The sequence below is a fragment of the Dermacentor albipictus genome, chromosome 4 (assembly GCF_038994185.2).
Source record: "Dermacentor albipictus isolate Rhodes 1998 colony chromosome 4, USDA_Dalb.pri_finalv2, whole genome shotgun sequence".
In the NCBI taxonomy this organism is placed as follows: domain Eukaryota; kingdom Metazoa; phylum Arthropoda; class Arachnida; order Ixodida; family Ixodidae; genus Dermacentor; species Dermacentor albipictus.
This window is the reverse complement of record NC_091824.1, coordinates 93,171,799-93,195,360: the sequence shown is the minus strand read 5'-3', so window position 1 is coordinate 93,195,360 and position 23,562 is coordinate 93,171,799. Positions and strand designations below refer to the sequence as shown.

Genomic DNA, 23,562 nt, shown 5'->3' with positions numbered 1-23,562 from the left:
ATTGGCTTGGTAAAGTGGGGAGGATGCTTAATTGTTACTCTAGCCAGCCGACGAGCTCGGCTCCTAATGAGGCAACAGTTAGCGATACATTAGAGATAAATCCCAAATCATTTCATACTGGTAAATGATTTTTTCAGAACCACATGTTCATTAATTTGGCACGAGAAAGCTTATTACTCAAAAAAAATAAGAGTCAAAGTTACCTTTTCTTTTTTTCAAATTTCGCCCAGAAACCGATGTCAGCGTGACGTCACAGACTTCCGGTATGCTTTCCCGTAATCGTGCTTTTCTGGCGGAGTAAAAGTTTACCGAAACTTGCTAGGTCGTGTATTTCTTTTTATTTAAAGAACACAATGCAATTCTTTACCCAAAAACAATTGCCTGTATCCGAGAAGACTCTGTCAAAATTCATGACGTCACTAATGGTGTGGAAACTTCAGTTGGCGTCGTCACCAGTCAAGGTTCATCTTTATTGGCTTACCAGGCCTACTCTCAGGACAAAAGTGTTCGTTTTCCTTTAAAATGTTATGCGCGATATTCAACCGCATCTAAGCAGAAAGTCAACCTAGTGACAATATAATTTGTATATCTACTTTTATAAGAGAATTTCACTATTTCAGCAACGTAAATCACTAATCCAACTTAGCTCGCTATTCATCGGTAATGTTTCTTTGCTCCGGAAAGCGATCATTCGAGAACACGTCCCTCGCGAACCACCTATAGTGGCATCCGTCGACCCCTTCTCGAAACTGCGTTACTCGTCAAACATGGCGAGGCCACTGAACGTGAATCCTTCGGAAGCTCTGTACACAAGGCGCCACTTTCAACTTGAATCCGTGCTTGGTGTTGTTGTCACGGTCGCCGTGGCCAGTGCATATACGCCCATAGTATGTACACATCAGATGACTGCCAGCCGAGTGCAGCCGTCCTCTCTGCAGGAGTCGGCCGCCCTACCGCGGGGCGGCGCTGCCGTCTCCGACGACGTCTAGTTCGCCGTCCAGGTCCGACCCGCAGGAACCCGGGTTCGAGTCGTCCGTCAGCGTGTGCCTGGCCGCCGCCGTGGTTGACGAAGAGTCCTCGCCCACCTTGCGCATCTGCTTCTTGTGCTTCATGCGCCGGTTCTGGAACCACGTTTTAACCTGCGTCGAGAGAGAGAGAGAGAGAGAGAGAGAGAGAGAGAGAGAGAGAGAGAGAGATTAGCAGAAGCAGAGAGGTCGGCTCGAGCTATAGAATTTCTTCGACCAGCTGCTTTACACCGGGGAAAAGGGAATGGGGGCAAAACCTGCGTCGAACGCCACGCAAAGCGATACGAGTTCAGTGTATTGCTAAAACAAACAGCACGTGCGAACACTATGATGCAGAAAAAGAAGAAGAAAAAAGATAAGGGCATCAGCCCGGGCTTAACGTGCCGATAAAACGATTTGCCTTCGTGAAGGCCTCTTAGCGAAACGTTTGTTTCTCATTTCCGTGAGGAGGCAGTTTCATGTTTTGATGAAATACTGAGAGACTAATTGTTTTGGGTGTATGTATTCAATATATTGTGAGCTTTGACGCTCCAGAGCAACCCACCGGCTATGAGAGCCACCGTATTGGCGAGCTCCGGACGAATTTCGGTTCTTTAAATAACATACTACTGTGCCCGTATAACCTGGTACACACGAGCTTTCACATTCCGCTCCCATCTAACCGAACGCGTCCGCGGTTCTGACCCGCTCATTTGTTCAGTAGCTTTTGTTACGCAATATAGACGTAATATTTCTTGTTGTTATTGTTGACGCGAAACGTTCTTAAAATCGGTCAGAGGGGGTCGCTTGCTAAAACCGCACGCAACGATATAACATGACATTATTGCTTATGTCCGCGTTGGTATTGTTGGGCAGAGAAAAGAAGACATTACTCGTCCATACATTTCGCGCGTGCGCCGATGGTGGTGTTGTCGTGCCATGCATGACGCAGTCGGAGTCCAACTTTAAGCCTCGCGCGAGGCGTTGAGAGAGGCGTAGCTCGGCGGTGCGCGTCCAAGCAGGAACGGTTGGATTTTAGAGAGCTCACCGTGTCATAATAAGTATAATTTATCAGACTCAAAAACACTGCTCATCGGCAATGATAAGGCCTACACGCGTGCAATGTGGAGAAATTTCGCGCTTGCTCGGCTATATAGTCCCTCCGCGTTCGACGCGAATGGCACAGAAATGGCGTGAGGAGACTCGGACAGCGAGACAGCTATAGGTATATCCTACCACTTTGACTATAATGCGGAACGCGTGCGTCTTGATAGGAAGCGCAAGCGCAGGGGATTGAGGCAAGCTTATGAGCCGGAGCCAAGTACGAGGGCAACGGGCTCTAGCAACGCAGGCCTGTCTCGGACGCCACCATTAGGCCCGGCAGGTGGTCATTTTTTGACGCCTAGTGCCCAAACGTTCTCTGCAAAGTAAACGGGCCCGCTACAAATAGGGGGCGCACGAGCACAATTGCAAAACTAGACCGTGACACCCCACTATGTAACGTAGGTTAGGCATGTAAGCTTTGTAATGCATAAGTAGATTTCACTTGTGTATTTTGTTACGTCACTGTGTGTATCTGGTTAGGTCATTGCGTATATTTGGTTAAGTCATCACTTGTGTATTTGGTTACGTCTGCAGAATGCACACGACATTTCACGTACTCGATCCAATGCGGCTGTGTCCCTGATACAGCCTATACACCCGATTTTCGCATTTGCTGTCAATGTGTGACGCATGTACTGCGCTTCCTGCATGAGCCGAATTAACCTGCAGTATTTTCACATGTTGGGCACTGGCACCCTAACTTCGACACTTCGGATCGCGACTTTTGTCGTTGGCTGCCTTTCTTGCATTTGAGTGCACGTAAAGTATACTGCATAGCGCTGCGTATAGCGTTGTTTATTTTAGAACGAGAAGAGAGGGGGCTAACCGAGAGGGCCGATTCATATCATGAGAAGCCAATAAACAGACTCTAAGGAAAACGCAGGGGAAATTACTTGTACTTACTAATTGAATTAAAGAAACGATAAATTAATTACAATGAAAGTGAATGAAAAAGCAACTTGCCGCAGGTGAGGAACGATCGCACGTCTTCGCATTACGCTCTATCATTTGGAAGAGCGTCGCACGTGCAATGCGATGACGTGGGATCGTTCCCCACCTGTGACAAGTTGCTTTTTCATCCACTTTCATTGCCATTAATTCATCGTTTCCTTAATTCAATTATTAAGTACAAGTAATTTCCCCTATGTTTTCCTTGGTGTCTCTGTTTCTCAGCTTCTCACGTTGTATATTTTAGTGACATAGCCCGCCAGTACAAATAATTCAGGAGTAGCATGAAGAAAAACGCAGTATTTACTCTCGTTCTTGTAACTATATCTCGCCATTTTCCTCTCCGAACTCCTTCCTCAAGGCACGCGCCAAGCCTAACGCTCTCCTTAAGAGACAGGTGACGATAAGGTCCGCGGTGCCCCTCTAATCACGCCGGTCGGGTGAAAGTTCTTTTGGGACGTGGCGCGGACAAAACGACTGAATTGCGACTAATGACGCCATCGATTTGAAAACTCATTGACAGCCGGACGACCGCCGTTCGGGTTTAAAAAAAGACCGAAAGAAAAGTGAAACAGAAAGAAAGAGCACCGAGGTTAAACATCGTTCACTAAATGGCGCTGCGCACGTCGCGATGCTGTCTCTCCCCCTCCCCTCCCCCTTGCTCCCGTTAAACCCCTCCGTCCTTCTCCCGCACCACAGCGATGTGGGGAAGAGGCGCCCGCTGTTGCCTGCAGGCACAATTTGCAGAGCCGAAGCTCGTTCGGACCTCCAGCGGCGCTCGGACGCAGCCTTTCCACTGCAATCGGAGCAGAAGAGTAACGACAAAAGAGGGAAAGGTGTGCGAGGTACGAACTCGAAAACGAGGCAAGCGCAGAGAGCGCGTTGCAGCGTCGAGCGCGCTGCGCCCGCGGCCGAGCCAGCTACGGCGCTCGTCGAGGACAAAAGCGATTTCGTGATCGAGACAATGGGCAGCGATGTTACTCATTGTATCGCTCCTCCCGCACAAGGACGCGCACACGCAAGAGGACGCGAGCGGCGATGGAGATCTCTCTGCTTTTGTACGCGGCTGTGCCCCTCGCCGCGCCGCTGTCCTCGTCTTCGGCCCCAGAGGCACGTTCGGGGCGCTTGGTCGAGTGCGCCGCTTGTTTCCTCTGCTTGCCTTTGCCTGCAGCGTCCTGGGTTTTATGCGCCGCTTTCGCTGTTTGATTTGTAGAGGATGTGGGCTCTGATAGGAGAACAGGAGAGTGTACACGTAGCTGGTACGACGTGAGCGATGGCACTCAGGTCTTTGGGCGTTGTCGAGTGGTATAGACGTACAGTGAATGCTATTCTGTTTTTTTTTTTTTTGATAACGGGGCATGTTTATAAGACTGTTTCCAGTTGCAATATTCCATGCCTTACGAAACGTGCTTTTAAACAACAGCTCAAAGGAGCTGTCGCGCACTTTTTGCCGCTGTTTTACGAGATAAAACCAACTGGAGACGCTGAAGCTCGTGAATTGCTGAAGCGGCGATTACCCCAACACTGGTCGTCAGTAATTATTCCTCGCTAGAAGTAACCTGTCGTCGTGAGGTGTTGAACAAAGATGCGGTGTTGCTAGAGGAATGTTCAGGGATGTGGCATCAGAAATATATACGGTACGTGCGCTGATGTGTGAGGGTCTTCAAAGCGGCGCTGTACGGATGACGAGCCACGCAGTGGGAAGTAGCGCATATCACGAATGACGAAAGAAATGCCCATGCTTATATGGCTGACGTGTTTCGCACAAGGTCCATGGAGGTTATATAGTCCGTGGACCTACTGAAAAACTGTATGCTACGATCACTCCATACAAAAGGTCGAGGAAGGTTTTCCGATGTTATTAAATTTGCGCAAAGATGACATCTCTGCTGTTATAGATACCACTTAAAATAAATATTGGTTTAAATGGGTTCTGATGTACTGAAAGCCACTTTGAAGGCCACACAGACGTCAAAGGATGACTGTGGCAAAAAAGTTGCGCGTGATTTCGCTGCCCAGAAGTATTGGCTCTGTCTATGAATGGCGTCACGCCTCTACCCACAATAACTGCATGTGGAATGGCATGTGTGGAACTAAATTAAGCACGTCAGATCTCTCAGTATAAAGCCATACTAAAGAATGTTGAGTTAAGCAGTGTTAGTAAATTACGCTTGTGAGAGAGAGAGAGAGAGCAAATGATAAATGACAGGTAGGGAGGTCAACCAGGACTGAGCCCGGTTGGCTACCCTACACTGGGGAAAGGGAAAAGGTGACGGAAAGATTCAAAGAAGAGAAAGTCCACTGGGGATGTCGTTCGGTCACTCAGTCCGGATCATCGACCCTGACTCAATCCTGTAGCTTTCAAATATCGCAGCAGCGCTTTTGAGGCGTTTTGTAGCTGCGATATGCGAGGTCCCAAGATCTTGTTCAAGGTGAACAGTTTTCTATCTAACTGGTTAAGAGCTGTGCAGAGATCTTGTTTTTCATTTTCAAAAGATGGGTAGTGGCACCTCGGAGGGCAACAAGCTCCGGTCGATGTTGTCACGTGAGAAATCTTGTCTCGGATGCTTAGTGATCGCGATGGTATAACCAATGCACCGGTGGAGTTGGTCTGGGTGGAAGAGACATCCGTATATATGTGGACTCGGCCAAAGTAGAAAGTGTGCGAACAATCCAGAGCTGCTTGCTTCAAGGCCAAGGTAGGCAGGTCGGTCTTCTTTCTTATCCCTGGAACCGTAAGACGCACTTGAGGTTGTTTTAAACACCACAAAGCTGAGGTTGAACGTACTGAGGATGCGAAGCCCGATAGGCAGGAACGATGGCTGCTGACCTCGTTGGAGAAGGACGCCTTTGGCCGTCGTTCTGGCAGGCAAGCAAGAGAGCTTAATTGCATCCTGGAAACATGACGAACATGGGCCCTAAGCGTGTCGGTGCTAATGTAACTCGTGATCGGATGGTCTTGAGCCATTATTATGGTTCCTGCTGTTGAGGCGCTCCGCGGAAGGCCTAGGCAAACACGTGGTGCCTGTGCTTGCACGCTCTGAAGTTCTCGAAGATTTGACTTGCATGTTTTAGCAAGCACGGGAGAGCTATAGCGTAGGAATCCGATAAAAAGTGCTCGATATAACTGCATGGAGCCCACTGACGATCCCCATGTTTTGCCGGCGATGAACTTGAAGACGTGAACAACAGTTGTGAGCCTCTGCTTCAAGTGGGCAACCTGAGGGCTCCAAGAGAGATCCCGGTCAACAATGACAAATACCAAAACGCTGACGTCGTAGGTTAGGAAAGATAAAAAAAAGCAGTTTTCACTCGGAAGGCGAATCATTTACAGTGACAGCAAAGTATTGGACATCTACACGAAGTAAGATTCGTTTATAATTAAGTTAACCGTGAATGGTGTCACGCGCGCACAGGCAGACATGAACAGATCTCACTGGACGACCACGAACACTCGCTGTCAGAACGTTGGCGTTGTGAAGAGCCCTGGCCGCGAGGAGCGATCGATTCGTGCTGCCTCTCGCTTCACCGCACCTCCGAAATTTTAGATTACGAAACCTCCAACACTATGGGTGCTCAGGAAGACAGTGCACATGAAGCCACCAGCTGTGTCGACACGCCCGGTCTTCGCAGCCAACGCAGATTATATCTCCAAGATAGGGCGCAGCCATGGCTGGGCCAAAGGAGATGACGTACGTTAACCTGCTTGACCCTGCCCCCCCCCCCCTCCCCCACTGACACACACACAAACGCCCTCTAGCGTACGCTAAATAACGTTGCCATGCGCTCACATCCCCCTACCCTTCCGTGCGCTTCATCACGTGACCTGGAATATTGGGTGCACGGGAAGACAGCGCACATCGAGCCACCATCTTTTTCAGCTCACTCTCGCAGCCAAGCGTACGGCGCGCGTGGCGCTATCTTATCGCACTTGGACTTTATACGGAACGTCACGTCAATGGGAAAAATTCGCCTGGAGTATCCATATAATTGCTTTGGCAATAAAACGAAAGGAAATTTCACCCTGCAGTTACCACGCCATGCTCGCTGTGATGTCATGAAATGTGACAGCGTCTATTCGTGCGTAAGTTTTTTAATCGGTAAATAAGAACTATACATTGTGTTCCAAGGGAGCTAAGGATTCAACTTATCAAGTATCGAGAAATGTTCTTGCATACCTAGAGCCTATTCAGTAGAAAACACATAAACACCTTGAAGTATATGACGCTGACGTTAGGCGCTGAGATTTCGAATTCGGAAAATAAACGTCTGACTTTAATTTTTCTCTCTGTAGTGATAAGCCCTCCTTCGCCAAATGAACTAAAATAGAGCTTTTAAAGAATGCCATGCTAAGTAGATTTAGTGTCGCCTTTTAGTGAACTTTAGTGAACGCCGCCATTATTAGGTGTATACAAAGAGGCTGCCAAAGTGATGACGCGAAAGTAAACGCACATAATCTATGCGTAAATTTATTTATTTTCATTTATTTACATGATGCTACAGGCCTTTTTGGTCCAAGCGGGAAGGGCAACTTCAAAGAAGGAATACAGTACAAATGTATCCGGTTTCAAAACGACAATAGCAACATAAATTAGGTCACTGCCATTACAACAAAACAATTAGGTCACTGCCATTACACGATTTCCTGTTAAAAGTTAACCACACCTGATTTTATGTATTTTCTTGTTCTTACAGTGTATTTACTCATTCTCGTTTTTGTACTGATTCTCAGTGTTGCTGCTATTTTGAGTTTCATTTGTGTCATCTGCCTTATTTCTTGTGAATTTTAATGTTATTGTTTACTTGGTTTCTTGTATGAATTTTTTTTTGTCTAACCCACTCCTGCGATAGCCCCATATAGGGGCTGCAGTATGTACAAATAAATAACTACAAATAAATAAATAAATCACTTACCTGTGTTTCGGACAGGCTGAGCGCGGTGGCCAACTCGAGGCGCTCCGGAGTGGACAGGTACCGCTGCGCCTCGAAGCGCTTTTCGAGTCCGTGCAGCTGTTGGTCGCTGAACACGGTGCGCGCCTTGCGACGCCGGCAGGGCCGTGAACCGGGCTCGCAGCCACCCGGGCCCCCGAACAGGCCCGGGAACGCCAGCCCTGCGCATGATGACGTCGACACTTGACGTAGTAGTTCTGCGGAAATCCGCAAGGTGGAGAGAAGTAATGAATAAAGGGAAAATCAGCCATCCACCCATTCGTAGCAGTTGCTATAAAGGAAACCCATACGGGTTCCTCGAAAGAAAAGCCTCATAGTTGAAGAAAAATTCGTCTTGCCTTTGCTTCGTGTTGTCGACAAATTCGACTTCGCCCTGCCATCTACTAGCCGCCTGGTTAGCTCAGATGGTAGAGCGGCTGCCCCGGAAAGGCGGTGGTCCCGGGTTCGAGTCCCGGACCAGGACGAATTTTTCTTCAACTATGAGGCTTTTCTTTCGAGGAAACCGTATGGGTTTCCTTTGTAGCAATTGCTACGAATGGGTGGATGTCTGATTTTCCCTTTATTCACATCTACGCTTGCTCGTATGTGCCTTCTCTAGTACAGGGCATTGGGCCTGCATGGCCCCGTGGTCACCCACTTAAGTGACCGGGAGAAAACTTTAAGATGGTGAACGGCAAGATCATGCAGCATGGCTTTCCAGCATAAAAGGCGAGTGTTCGTGAGAGCTTTTACATCGTGGCCTGCTCATCGGTGTCGTGAACAAGTGTGTGCACTATTCCATGCATGCAGTGCAATTGACCACCATAATCGAAGGTCACTTCGCTCGCTGCTGTTGTCACGCTTGCTCACACTAGCGTTTTGACAGCGAGTGTCCGCGCTCATCGAGTGTGATCTGTTAATGTTTGCTTATGCGCGCGTGACACCATGCTTGTTAATTCAGTCAGTAAGCGAATGTTTACAAGCTTATACGGTCGATAAAGCTACTGCCCTTACTTGTTACAGCTGCCCGCTAATTTGGTATCGCAATCGATGCTTCGCCTTTCGGGCGAAGCTGCTATACCTTTTCTTTCTAATCCCCAATGCTGTCTTCTTCCTGTCTGATAACGTTATGCTCGTCACTTTTCATGATGCTGATGATGGTCGTTGCTGGTCTCGGCGGATGAAAGAGAGGCGCGGTGTGCGAACAGAAGCTCTGACGAGGGCCGGCGGCAATCGGTCGAAGAATGTAGCGGGAGCAGCCTACACACTATAGGGGGCGCCCGCCTGAAGCAGAAGCGTATAGAGTCGCAGTGGCGCCATTCATTAGCTCGGCGCGCGTGTGCCCTGGGACGACGACGACGCAGCAAGGGGCAAGAAAGCGACCGTCGCATTGGGGAGATTCGGGGAAGAGGACGGGGCGGTCGGACTCGGTAATTAGACGCTTCTTAGCCCGTTCCCCTTAATGACATCACGAGCGCCGCCGCGGAAAGCCGTTGCCGCTATTTGTGTTGCCGGCGCTCCCGTTTACGCCGCGATGCCTTCGAAAAAAAGAGAGAGAAAAAACGCGCACGCGCTAGCGAAAGAGGCCTAGATCCTCCGGGCGTAACGTACAGACGGGCCTCGCGGGAGCTTCCGCGTTTGCACCCGCCGCGCCAAGTCGTCGTGTGTGTGTGGCAGCTTCCTGATCGAACAGGGTTCCAGTTCCGCGCACTAAACGCCGTGGTATTTGGAACGCGTATGGGCAACGAATGCTATAGGCGCTGAGTGATTCATATATAGCTAAAGTAACTCCGATAGGGCGATCCGAGCGAGTACGCTGCTTGGACGCATGCACTGTAAAATAATTTACACCTTTAAATGTGAAAAAGGGTGTAAATGTGTCTATAACTCACACCCTTCGGGTGTCCGTTTTATAAATGACACCATAAGGGTGTCAGTTATAAACACATTTACACGCTTTTTCACTTTTAAGGGTGTAAATTATTTTACAGTGCAGGGACCGCATTATCGATCCCTCTTGGACTTCATTAAGTCAGCAAATCTTTTTTCATTCATTTAATCATCCTTATTCACCCCCATCCCATACCCCTGTATGCCCTGAGGCATTTACCCTCGCATTATAAAGAAAAAAAAACTCCGGTAGGGGAAAAAAATTGTCGACCAACCGAGAGCAGCAAAGAAAGTGTCGCGTTAGAGAAAAGTTAATTAAAATTAAATTATGGGGTTGTACGTGCCAAAACCACTTTCTGATTATGAGGCGCGCCGTATAGTGGAGGACTTCGGAAATTTCGATCACCTGGGGTTCTTTAACGTGCACCTAGATCTAAGCACCACGGGTGTTTTCGCATTTCACCCCCATCGAAATGCGGCCGCCATGGCCGGGATTAGATCCCGCGACCTCGCGCTCAGCAGCCCAACACCATAGCCACTGAGCAACCACGGCGGGTGTACGTCCTGGTTCGGGGATTCCGAAACCAATTCCTTTGAAGGGTAGTCGCTCTACCGCCCGAGCTAATCAGGGGCTATTGGATCGAAGATGGAGGCCGAATTAATCGCCAGAAAAAAAATGTTTCCAGCAGGAACACTTACGGACAGCAGAGGTGAACGTCACACCAGCGATATGTGCCGTTTCCCTTCTGTTCGTGTCAGTGTTTGCTGCTGGAAACCTTTTCTTGCATTGTGCGTCATCTATCAGCCCGGGCGAATACTGTTCTCGAAATAGTCGACAACTGAAGCGCAGGGGCAATGAATGCGGGTTCGATCCCTGGATCAGGACAATTTTTCTTCAACTGCGAAGCTTTCTTCCTGAGAACACCGTATCGGGTTTTCTTTGGAGATCTTGCTCTACTCCTCGAGTGAACGACACTTTTCTCTTTCATTAAACTTCCTCTTAATCCTTGCAGATTTCCGCAGACCCGATTTCCCACTAAAGCAACTCTGTATAGGCTTAATATTTGTTAACGATGCGATATCGAATTGGCTGAATGTATGGGACCGCCGCTTCATGCAATAAACCCATGCATTTGTCAGGTTATTCGTTCCTGATATAGTGTTTCCTTCATTAGCATCCTTTGTCGTTAATGTATACATTAAAAATTGCAACGGTATAGACTATTTCTTTATTAATTTTTTTTTCATGGCGTTTACTCGTGGTCACATATCACGCCGACAAGTGGCCGGTGTGGCAGGTGTAGGTGTGCTCATTTCACAGTTATAAGTTTCTTCACGCATGCTTGCTAGTTTTTTTTTCTTTTTTTTTGCTTGCTTGCTTCTCTCGACATTTACTACTTCGAAGAAGAAGAAGAAACTTTAGTAAAGAATAGTCGAAGAAAACGGGTAATTGGCAGAGCATGCAGTGCATTTAGTCAAACATTTTGCGTGGGTATTATTGAAAACTGTTGGTGGTCGATTTCAAGCAAATAGATATACTTCACACTCTGACTGGCTTCGATTTGCTATTATAATGACCAATTAATCGATCCATCTGGGACCGCCGCTGCTGCGGTGTTCCTGAAAAAAAAAAAAGATTGATTTTTAATCTGTGCATGCATGCTGCGCTAAGCTTAATGATAACTGCGTTTTCCCGCGTATATATCATCCGGTATATATTTTAGATATGCCGGATGATATATGTGTGTATATATATATATATATATATATATATATATATATATATATATATATATATATATATATATATATATATATATATATATATATATATATATATATATATATATATATATATATATATATATATATATATATATATATATTACGACTGTCCATGGACCGTCGCAAGATATGCGTGTGCGTGCGTGTGTGTGTGTGTGCGTGCGTGCGTGCGTGCGTGCGCGCGCTTCTCTATCCTGCGATATCTGTGCTCGTATTTTTGCCCAAGAGCGCCATCCGCAATCATTTATGTCAAACGTATTCATACACAACATCCAACATCATATTTATGCATGAAATTCTTGTAGCTGGCGTCAATCAGGTTTCAGCCAAGTATATTGCAGGGGCTTGCGATTTCCCGCATATATAGTCTCCACAATATCGTATGCACTTATATCGCGGAGTCTCAAACAACATGGCGAAGCCTTGTCGATCTTGCTTAGCACCTTGTATGACCGTGCTCGTTCAAACGCAATTTAAAGCTGAGTGACTTCCTCACCACCTTACCAGTGCTCAGTATACCGGCAATCGAAACCTGCACGTCCCACTGACTCTGACTCTGATTCCGCTTCTGTAAAGACATATTAGTTTCCCCTATGGCTGTATTTCGACTTCCTCTTACTCTGCAATTATGCATGTACACTTTTTTGACATAATTTGCACAACCGTATCCACTCTGTTGCTGTTATGTAGTTATTTGTTTACATTTGGCGTAAATATCTGACATTTAGTTTCTCCTCTAAGTGTATTGCGATTTCTTCCTTTTTTTTTCTTATTGCTATGCTATAGTTCTGTATTCTCTCGTATGTATTCAACTGTGTACCATTATTTGGGCAACTGGCTCTTTAAAAAAATACCGAACTGTAGCGTATATCTTTACACTACCTTCTTTTTCTTTTTTTTTGGGGGGGGGGGATGGTTGTTGTGGACAAACGTGGCGACTGCGTAAATATTAACATTGGAGTAGGTCATAATCATCACACACTGCATACTTTTATTTAAAAAAAAACTGTGGGCTTAGTGTTACCCGTAGCAGTTTTATCATTGATTACGAGTCGTGTAGCATCGTTGTCCTCCTCGCCTTTTGAGGATGGGAGCGAGATTGCGTGCTGCTCTGGCACGCTCGACTAAACCACGAATCAGCCTGTGCTCGGTTCGAACCAGAAGCGCGCCGAACAAGCGAGAGGGCAAATAGCAACGACGGGTGTACAAGCTTGAGTCACCGACGCCTCGTTCGGCCGGTGAAATGTTCGAATCAAACTTAGCCATGAGGAGTGAAAATTGGTTTCGAATAACGGATTGAATTTACGCCATGTCAGAAGGCCTGGCTGTCCCAACGTGGGAGCGGCCCGCAGCGCGCTGAGTCGCGTACCTCAGGACCTTATTAAAGTTTCGCATCCATCCATCCATCCAACCTCCGAAGAAATGCGAAGCGATGGTGCATACATACATACATACATACATACATACATACATACATACATACATACATACATACATACATACATACATACATACATACATACATACATACATACATACATACATACATACATACATACATACATACATACATACATACATACATACATACATACATACATACATACATACATACATACATACATACATACATACATACATACATAGTTTTCGGAGCGCACGGGCAGATACGAACAATTCAGGAGCGTGGCAAAATACAGCGGCCGCGTGGAATCGGAATCGAATTCCGCAGTTTGTCGGCGTAATTACCGCGATGTGATTATGAGGCACGCCGTATAGTGGCCGGCTCGGGAATAAATTTGGACCACCTGGGGATTTTTAACGTGCAGGGCGCACAAGCGCTCTTGAATTCCGCTCCCATCAGGTCGTAGGCACGCGCCGCGGTGGGGATCGAACCCCTTACCTCGAGATCAGCAGCGCACCGCCATAGCCACTGGGCTATATATACCACGGCGGGTCTGCGGCGTCAAATAATCACGATTAAGGTTACTCGGCCACAAATGCTTCGGCACTCCTGCTACCACTGTGACGGATGCTGCGCTGAGTCAATTGAGAAGCTTTTTTCCGGAAGGGCGCCGCACTGTATGCGGCAGCTCACATTTTTGCACAACTGCTTAATCTAGCACCATTATAGTTAACACTGCTCGTTAATTATGCTTGTTTGAGGTGCCTTACGGCACCAAGTAAGTCAGTGTAAATTTGCACATTTTCCTAAAGCTGTGACGAAGGGTACTAGTGGTGATGGTCTGTAAACCAAGTGCCGATCTTACGTTATATATACTGTACGATATGTGGTATACAAATCAACCTCCTTTTTCTCCATGTTGTCATGTTGTCCCGTGTATACTATACGTATTTCGCATGTATGCCTGTCCCATGTATCGCGGCAATTGTTTCGAGATACGCGACGTCAAAATTGAGGTAAGAAAACTGTTCTTCCACTTACTTTCATTTTCTAACGAAATGCCTTTTCATGTATAGACGCCCAAAACATCTGGAACGCTAATGCATTTTGTCGCACAACTGGGGAATGAATATCCAGAAGCTGTAGTTATCCTCAGAATCTGAGCTCACCTGCTACAGATCGCAAGTTGCAATAAGTGCCCTTAATTGATTATTTTTGCATTAATTAGTGCAAGTTTGCTAATTTGTCGAATATGCATTTGAACTTCTCGTGCACGTAATGTCTGCCTCTTCGAGTAATTCATCTCAAGGACTGGAATTGTGTTACCTGCCACAGGCGATCTTCAGAAGCACTTCATGGTAAAAAGAAAAACGGAATATTTGAAAACTGGCGCTTTCTTTTGAAAATTTACCTGGCCCTTGCGCCGTAAAACACCACACATCATCATTCTTTTGAAAATTTCTTCAGAATGAAAAAAGTTTTTGATTGCTCTTTTTGTGCGACGTGATTCACATATACTTACGGGTTAAAATATTCATTGCTTGATAACGCTCATTATGACAAAAAAAAGAAACAGTAACAATAAAAGTTAAAATCATAGTTACGACGTTTAACATTCCTATGTAACTTGTTCTAGTACTTAAACGAGAAGAAAGGGGGGGCCGATTTTTATTAGCCATATCATGAGAAGCCAACAAACACTGACACCAAAGACAACATAGGGTAAATTACTTGTGCTTAAAAAATGAAATAAAGAAACGATAAATTCATGGAAATTAAAGTGGATGAAAAAACAACTTGCCGCAGGTGGAAACCGAACCTACAACCTCCGCATTTCGCGTTTTTGTTCGCATTTCGCATTTCAAATTTTTTTTCTAGTACTTGAATTGCAAGCCATGCACTATGCTGTCGAGCCCATCCGTATTGTGCACTAGATCATAACATGTGCACATTTACATTGGCTCCCTTAGTGCAGTGAAGCACCTCAAACAAGTTACGAAAACACCACAGACCTGTCAAGAAATCCGCGAACTCTACAACCACATGGCAGAACAACTGGCTCCATCACTTGCCTCATCTGATACGCCTTTATCCCTTTCGTCGGATCTTCGCGCTCTCAACCCAACACTGAAATCTAATCTCCGACGGAACACAGGCGCCTTCATTCCCCCCTGTCTGTGTGCTTCCTTCCCTGTAACCTTACCCGTGGGCGCAGAAAGTATCTCTTTGGAAGCTTCGGGCTGGAGATGACGCTTATACGCCCTCCGTTACCTGGGCTTTGGGGCTTGAAAAAAGACAACAATGAACGTGCCCCAATCGCCAGACTCCTTGTGGCAACGTTGAATGCTCGGCACCTGCATTTTTTGGCTGTGCTCTGAAATACAGGTGATCATACTTAAACTGGTCCTGAACCACCCCTCAGGCTTGGTGCAAAAACACAGTCCGCTGATAGCATACGCTGCTGTGAGCAGCTCAGCCAAATTTTGCGGTTGTGCGTGGCGCGTGGAGACCGCAAGCGGAGCGCGAAGTCACCTTTTTCTCAAACGCTCCCTTTTGAACAGAAACCTGCTCCTCACTCTTTCCTGGACGTTTAATTTCGTAATATATCAGATTCCCAAACGCGGTTGCTATTGGCCAATAGCTGACATCAATCTGGAAGGGTGTGTGGATCAGTGCGCTTCTTACTACATTTATTGTGCATATTTATTGACGCAGTTTCATAAACAGGCTGAAGTAGAAAACAAATGCTACAGTTCCTGTATGACGCAGAGTTACAAGCTTATGTTTGATGTTTTTTTTTATCCCTCATATGCCTTTCAACAAATCCTGCCCCCTTCCCCATCCTAATAAAAGAAAAGAAGGAAAGAAGAAAAAAACCTCCTCGCTGCAAGACGATGTATGCAGGTGGATTCGGGTTGATTTCGACGACTTCTAGATGTCCCTTGACGTGCGCTCACAAAGCATAGCACACGAGCGTTTAGCATTCCGCCACCGTCGGAATGCGGCCACGAATCGAACCTGAGACTTCGTTTGCGGCAGCAGAGCGCCGTATAGCCGCCGCACTGCATGAGCCACCACTGCGGACACCATCCGAATGCTTATACTTCATATTGCACAACCGTCTACTATCTATAGGACTCGCCCTGCCTAGCATACTATAAGGCTATTTCACAGTTTCCCTCTGCGCAGTGTAGTCTTTATCCTCGATCCACAACTCTTTAAGTGGGCATTGGTTAGCGCTGATGACGTCGCGGTCGCCATGTTGGAATACTGCCGGCAACGCGCACCCTATATAGTATATCATGCACAACACTGCGCCTACGTCAGTCGATTTATACCTACAGCTTACGTTCACCTTCGCGGCGAAAGCTGTGGGTTGCGATTCGGTACGAGTTCTTTTACGGCACGTGCAAGCAAACTATGTAGGTGGCGGTAATCTCATAGAACACGTTGTCGTTAGTCTTTCGTTGAACACAACGTTTCAGATTCGTTTCCATGCCATGGTAATAAAATATGATAAACGAGGTGTATACCCAGACTTTTTTTAACCAGAAAGTTAATATTGCTTTACGATCCCGGTGACTCCTTCAGTGAAGGCATGTACGTATAAGTATAGCATACATGGAACTCCATAATTTTGTTATTTATTAATTTATTTATTTTAAATACTGCTGCTCTCCGTCGAGAGTGTGGCAGTTGGGCAGTGCAATAATTCATCTATACAGTGCAAGGAAAACGTAGTATAGGTTATTATTATTATTATTTTTATTATTATTATTATTATTATTATTATTATTATTATTATTATTATTATTATTATTATTATTATTATTATTATTATTATTACCCTGTTTTCATGACCAGCAATATGAAATCGTTTCTTAAAATTGACGAAAGATTCTAAGTACTGTACACATATCAATATAAAGTACACAAGTGCTGTGTCCCGTGCTTAGCAAACGCCTTATTTGTTTACCTGTTAAGTAGTTTGCGAATTGCTTGTGTGGCATAAAAAGTCGCAGTTTCGCCCGAAAGGCGAAGTGAAGCATCGATTGCGATAGCAAATTAGCAAACAGCTATACGAAGTAAGGGTGGTAGTTTTATCGGCCGTATAAACTTGGCAACACTCGCTTACTAACTCATTTAACAAGCATGGTGTCAGCGCGCACAAGCAAACATGAGCACATCACACCCGATGAGCGCGGACACTCGCTGTCAAAACGCTGGTGTGAGGAAGAGCGGCAGCAGCAGCGAGCGAAGTGCCCTTCGTGCGGTCTATCGCTTCGACGCAGGAGCGGCGAGAACACAGCGCGCACAAAGTACGCACTGTTGGCGTCCTTGTTGGCACTGTTGGCGGCCGCGCAAAGTACGCACTTGTTGGCGGAGTCGAAGCCGCCCCTCCCCCATCCCGCGCTACCTCCCCGCTTTCCTCCATGTGTGGCTCCTGACATTGAGCCGCGATCGTAAGTTCCCCTAGCGGCCGGTCGCGAAATGCGCATTTGCTACCGGAGCACAACGCTGCCCGTGTATAGACTTCTGTCAGGCTGCAAACAGAGTGTTAGTCATTTAGCCTCATTATAGTACGTATATAACGTGTTCCCAACTGATAAAGTGGCTAACTTTGAAGCCCTAATCAATTTTGGGAAGTATGTTGTCTGTAGTTATTTGCACTGAAGACAAAAATGTCTAGGCTGGTTGAAATGAAGGCATTTATATCTTTTTCTCTCATGAATCCATGGAAGTGGTGGTAATGTATTAACTACGATGAATCATGCAGTGTTGATGATTAGCGTGTTGTGGATTACAATAATATAAAAGGAATAGTAAGCAGCTTGCAGGAAATATTATGCGCCGGGATCCACTTCCCGCAGTCGAGTATGCCATCACCGTAATTTAGGACGTTAGTTGAAAAGAACGGCAAGATTGTTCAATGTATGTGCGCATCAAACAACGGTTTAGCACCTATTCAGATAATGTGCCACGAGCTCCCAGTCACTGCGCAATTGTTTTGTTTGCTTTTTATTTTTCCTGTGTTGTTGAAAGCATAGGCATATATAGTTAAAATATCGGCTGACAAATGCAGCCATGTTGACCGACTTGAATGACGACCATACCTCCGAGGTCGATGTACTTACTAACATCGTCGGTGTTGCATCTTGGAATGTCCTCTGTAAAACTTCCGAGAGACAGTTTGTGCTGCGCATTTGGTTAACGTGCGAATCTGTACAGTACGTCCGATAGTTTCGCTATCTCATTATTATATATTAGCCTACCCAGACTGTAAAATACTTTTGTCTTACTTACAAACTGCTCCTGGTAGCAGGCTTCCTTATACATACAGAGCTCCGTGACAAAGTGCACTTACAGGAAAAAATATTGACGTTTACAGTCGTTGTGAGAACATCATTACGGCTGCCGTTCTCATTCACTTTACAAAACTACAAGAGAAAGCGCCCTTGAAACTATTCCGCTGCTGTGCCGTTTCGTCACTGACGCATGGTTATGATTGTTTTTAATAGATAGTTAACGTGAGCATTGATCAAGAGTACCACTGCTTATAATGGTGCTTATAACCACTGTGCTACTACTACCACTGCTACCATACTACTAAGCAGTGGTACCAAAAGTACCACTGCTTATAACTCATGTGCTCAAGCACGACGTAGTGAAACGCAGAAGCCAAAGTTCTCCAACTGTAGACTGTTGCAAACTGATTGGTCCGATTACGATACAACTGATTCATCTGTTTCTATGATGCAGTTTCTCAATAGTTGCGTTGTCTTTGTGGCTAAATCATACCGATATATCTATTTAACTAACGTTTAATCTAACGTTTAAGAACAGCGTGAGAGACAGGGACAAACGGAGGAAGACACACACAGCGCTGATTTCCAACAACTTTATTGCCGAAGCGAAGATCATGTGTATGCAAGGTGTCCCAGCTAACTTTAGCGAGAGTTTAAAAATATGCGAATGCCACGTATAGCGGGACATAACCAAGGTAATGCTGTTTACCGCCTCTTGGAGTTAGTGAAATGATTTTTTTCATGTCGCCTAATGAGATAATTAGTACTAATAAATCAACTTCTCAAATATTATGATAAGATGAAAGTTGATTAATAAATAAGGCTAGTTATCTTATTAGGCGCAATGACAAAAAGAATTTGAGTATCTCCAAGCGACGGTAAACATGACCTTGGTTCTGTCCAGCTGCATTCGCATATTTTTAAACTCTGGCTAAAGTTAGCTGGGACACCCTGTATACAGTGCCAGAGGCATACCCAGACAGGCAGCTATAGGAACTGTCATATCGATGACTAGACAAAACAAATCACTTGCCATGTTTAGATAATACGTGTGACGCATGTGCAAGGCTTAATATTGTGTGCCCATGTGCTTCGCGCTTTATCAACACGTGACAAGTGATTTGTTTATCCTAGTCACCGACATGACTGTTTTTATATAGCTGCCCCTGTTTCTGCACATGCCTCCACACTGTATATATACGCGGTCTTCGCTTTATTAATAAAGTTGTTGGAAGTCAGTGCTGTGTGTGTCTTTCCTCGTTTGTCTCTGCCTCGATGTTGTTATTTTTAAGCGTGAGCTGCCAACGCGCGACGTCATTACCCTTCATAGTTTCAATTAACGAGATACATTATGATGTATAGTATTCACCGCGGTTCGGTTTTGTAGAAATGAGGCAAAGGGGGTACCCATTAAAATGATGACGAGCTCACACATTATGCCGCATTCTGACTGATGGACGGTGGCAAAAGTCACGGCCTTCGAACATCGCCAACCCTTGATTTCTTTCTCTACCTGCAGTTTTTTTTTTTTTTCGGGGTAAGCAAGCTATATTGTGGTGCTTCGTACTTTATGTTATACCTTTGTTCGTCTCCGCCACAATATGCAAATGAGCTATTAGGACTTGTTGAAAGCGCTATATATAAACTAGTAAATATTCGGTTAGGTTTTCATCACGTGACTGAAATTATTGTCTCCATGCAGTGCCATGCACAAATATAGGCGTCGCTTCCAGTGTATATAATCGAAACGGCGACAGCGCCGGTCTCTCCAGCGACGGACTGCGCACACCACCACATGCGCGCACTGTTGCACATAATGACAGGCTTTTTTTGTCAGCGCTCAAACAATCAGAAAGACAATCCTGCTTTTACATATTTTTTTCCTTTAAGCAAAAAAAAAGAAAAATAGAAAAAAAAGAAAAGAAAAACATGGAGAGAGAAAAAGAGAGAGAGAGAGCAAAAAACAATATTTGGGCAAATAGTTCGTACGCACTTTGGGATGTCGCTCTACAAAATATAATGGCAAAATTAACAACCGAAAGAAAGCAGGCTGCATAAGAAACTTCAAATGGTGATGTTAATTTGCATGCCACGCACGCAGATTCGATACCCATTTATTAGCTGACCGCCGACGTTCAGCTTTCCACTGAAGCTTGATAAGTGTATAGGAAGAAGGATGAATGATGTCTCTCAACTTCTGAGATGCACGTTATGTTGCAAAAGGATGGATATGCTAGTTGGTAATGCATTATTAGAAACACTTAGTGTGTTATAAACACACAGGACGTAGAAAAAGAACGTCCTGTGTGTTTATAACACTCTAAGTCTTTCTAATAATGCATTGCCAACTAGCATATCCATCCTTTTTATCATATTCTAGCATCCAACTAGCATCCAACTAGCATATCCAGTTTTTCTAGTAGCACATTATGTTCGCACGTCTCATCGTACACCTGCAGGAGCGGATTCAGTGTGTCACGTGCACTGACTGCATGCTCAAGTCCGGCAGCGCTATAGAAGCACCGGCATACAGTTGTGTGGATGCGCGCGGAATAGTGACGATGATTATACGGCCAACTATGCTTTTTCTCTACTATTAGAAATACAAGTTCGCAAAAGAACTCGTCATAACGGGAAAGTTGTTTCTTGTTCTTTGTCCGTCCTTAAATACAGTTGCTATTGTTGATTAACAAAAATGTTTCTTTTGTACACAGCAGATCAAGATAGACTCTTGGCAATCAGGGGAGTTTGGCGTGAACACTGTTTATAGCCGAGTAGTTCACGTTCGTTACAGCGAGAAATTCAGTTAGTATAAGGTATACGAAGGGAAGGGGACGTGATTGAAGGCATGCAACTTTTTCGAAAAATCATTCGCTTCCTCTGTTCTTAGTAATATTGAAGTGTGGAAAAATATACCGTTTAAGTCAGTTCAAATAGTTTCCAAGATAAGTAAAACAAATCAAGCTATAGATATTACGGTACAATTGGTGGCACGTACAATTAGTCGGATACAACTTAACTTGTCCCGAACCGTTTCATCACATAGCATCAAACTGGGCATTGATTAAAAGCTTTTTTTTCTCGTATCCTTTAGTAAGTATGTTACTTGTACTATACGCTCCCCATTAATAGAGCGAGAAATGAGTATAGCAGGTACAACGAAACTGTGATCAGCCCTGCGATTGCATCATTTTAGCTTTCACTTCACTTTAACTAACCTAATCTAGGCACCTCGCCGGAAAAACCACTGGTGCAGCCTTTAAACGTATGTAACGCTTGTTCTTTTTTTTTCAAATATTAAATGCCTTTTTCTATCTCTGTTATTTAACCTCTTCATGCAGTGATCCTACCATTTAGGTATACTCTTCCTGAATCTTTGGCAAACGGCGTTCTTTTATACGAGTCTCACGAGCACTGCTTTCTGTAAAAAAAACTTCGGCAGCATGTTACACTCCTGTAACACACGAAGGCGAAAGCCTGCTTTACACGTGGTAATGCATTAAGTTATACGATCGGAGGGGTCAGACTTAGTTGCAAGACTTAACGAGCCGCAGTGTGAAGCAAACGTTTGGCGCTGTGGTCGACCTCCTCAACGACACACGCGAACACCTAATGAACTACCTAAAGGTTCTTTCTTTCTTTCTTTCTTTCTAATTCTTTCTTTCTTTCTTTCTTTCTTTCTTTCTTTCTTTCTTTCTTTCTTTCTTTCTTTCTTTCTTTCTTTCTTTCTTTCTTTCTTTCTTTCTTTCTTTCTTTCGTATTCAGCCATTGCATATCTGCTTGCTTATGAGGGTATGAGGCATTCCCGACAATGGTACTTTTTTAATCACTGATTTCTTTTTTTTTTGCACCAGTGGGCTAGACGCCGCTTTTTCCGGGTATGAGCCATTGCAACAAGCCACTTGAGGCTTTCACCTTAAAAAGAAACTCTGACATGGCCTGCATGCACGCCTTTGTGACAGCTCTACATGTAGCCAATTTCCTTACGCCGTTTCATGATCTCATATATTATGGTCGGCGCTCTGGGGTTGCTATCATTTCGCGCGACGCAATTCTCATCGCGACACCTCATCGGAGCGACGGGAGTCATGTCTGTGGCAATCAGCTCGTACTGAAACTGTTATCCCCCAAAAGGGATTTTCCAAAGACACGTGATCGAATTCACAAAGCGGTTTGTTCACAAGTGTCGTTTGACACTGGGCGACCGCCTTCGATAATAGCACGTCGGACATCACGATAGTCAGCCACCTGCTCTTCTACAAGCAATTCTAGCGTAATAGCACATTTTCTTTAAATACGGTGCGGTCCCTGCAGTGTTCAACTTCTGTCGCATGTTTCATGCGCTCCCTGAAGCGCTGCACGACGCGTAGGCCTACCTGGCGACAGAAGGAAGGATCCTTGCTCGATGGACTTGCCGATGAAGTGGGCGGCCGGCAGGAACGCGGCCACAGCCGACCCCTGAGAGTACATGGGGCCCAGCGGCGGCGTCTGCAGGCACGCCGGTCCGGTCGCCGCGCCGCCCTGCGAGGCAGCTGCCATCGCCGACGCCCGGACGTGCATGGGAGACGGGCCCAGGCAGAGCGGGGAGTCGACAAGCGGAGTGCCCGGCGGCGCCGTCAGAATGTCCGCGATCATGAACGAACGGCGCGGTGACATCTTCTGTCGGTAGCCGCTCGCAGCCTCGCCGTCCTCCTCGCCGACGGCTACGGCCTTGCGGTAGAACGCGCTCATCATCGTATCCGTCCTCTCAGCGTTCGCAGTCGTCGTCGTCGCCGCCGACGACTCCGGGAAACGCATCGCCCGCCACGAGGAAGGGAAACGTTCTCACGTCGATCACTGCCGCGCGTCGCTCCGCTGATCGGGCGCCCGCATGACGAAGCATCCGCCGTCGCTGAAGCGAATTCAACTCGTGCGCCGCCGTTCTGTTTTCAACACGTTTTGGCCGGCGAAAAAAAAAAAGAGACGCACAGCAGCTGAGGGAAGGAGTCGGGAGAGCGCGCTCGGCGTTGGCCCCGTTGTTATCTTTATTATCACGTCTTCTGCGCCCCTCCACCCCCCGTACTACGGCGCCACCGCGGAAGGGAAAAGCGCTCTCCGGGTTCCCTAATGGGGATGCGGCTCGACGCAGCACTTCGGGAGCCGAGCCGCCGCGCTCTCCTCTTCTCCCGGGCCAATGGGGGGCTTAGCATCG

General features: G+C 46.0%; 1 protein-coding gene across 1 annotated transcript; it reads right to left on the bottom strand.

Moving 5' to 3' along the window:
- Window positions 1-229: 229 nt before the first annotated feature.
- bsh (brain-specific homeobox) lies at window positions 230-23,168 on the bottom strand. The gene is made up of 3 exons (XM_065454061.2): window positions 22,748-23,168; window positions 7,971-8,167; window positions 230-1,139 (listed from the first exon to the last, which is right to left on the bottom strand). The coding sequence occupies exons 1-3, from the start codon at window positions 23,166-23,168 to the stop codon at window positions 951-953; spliced, it is 807 nt and encodes a 268-aa protein (XP_065310133.2). The 3' UTR covers window positions 230-950.
- Window positions 23,169-23,562: the final 394 nt, after the last annotated feature.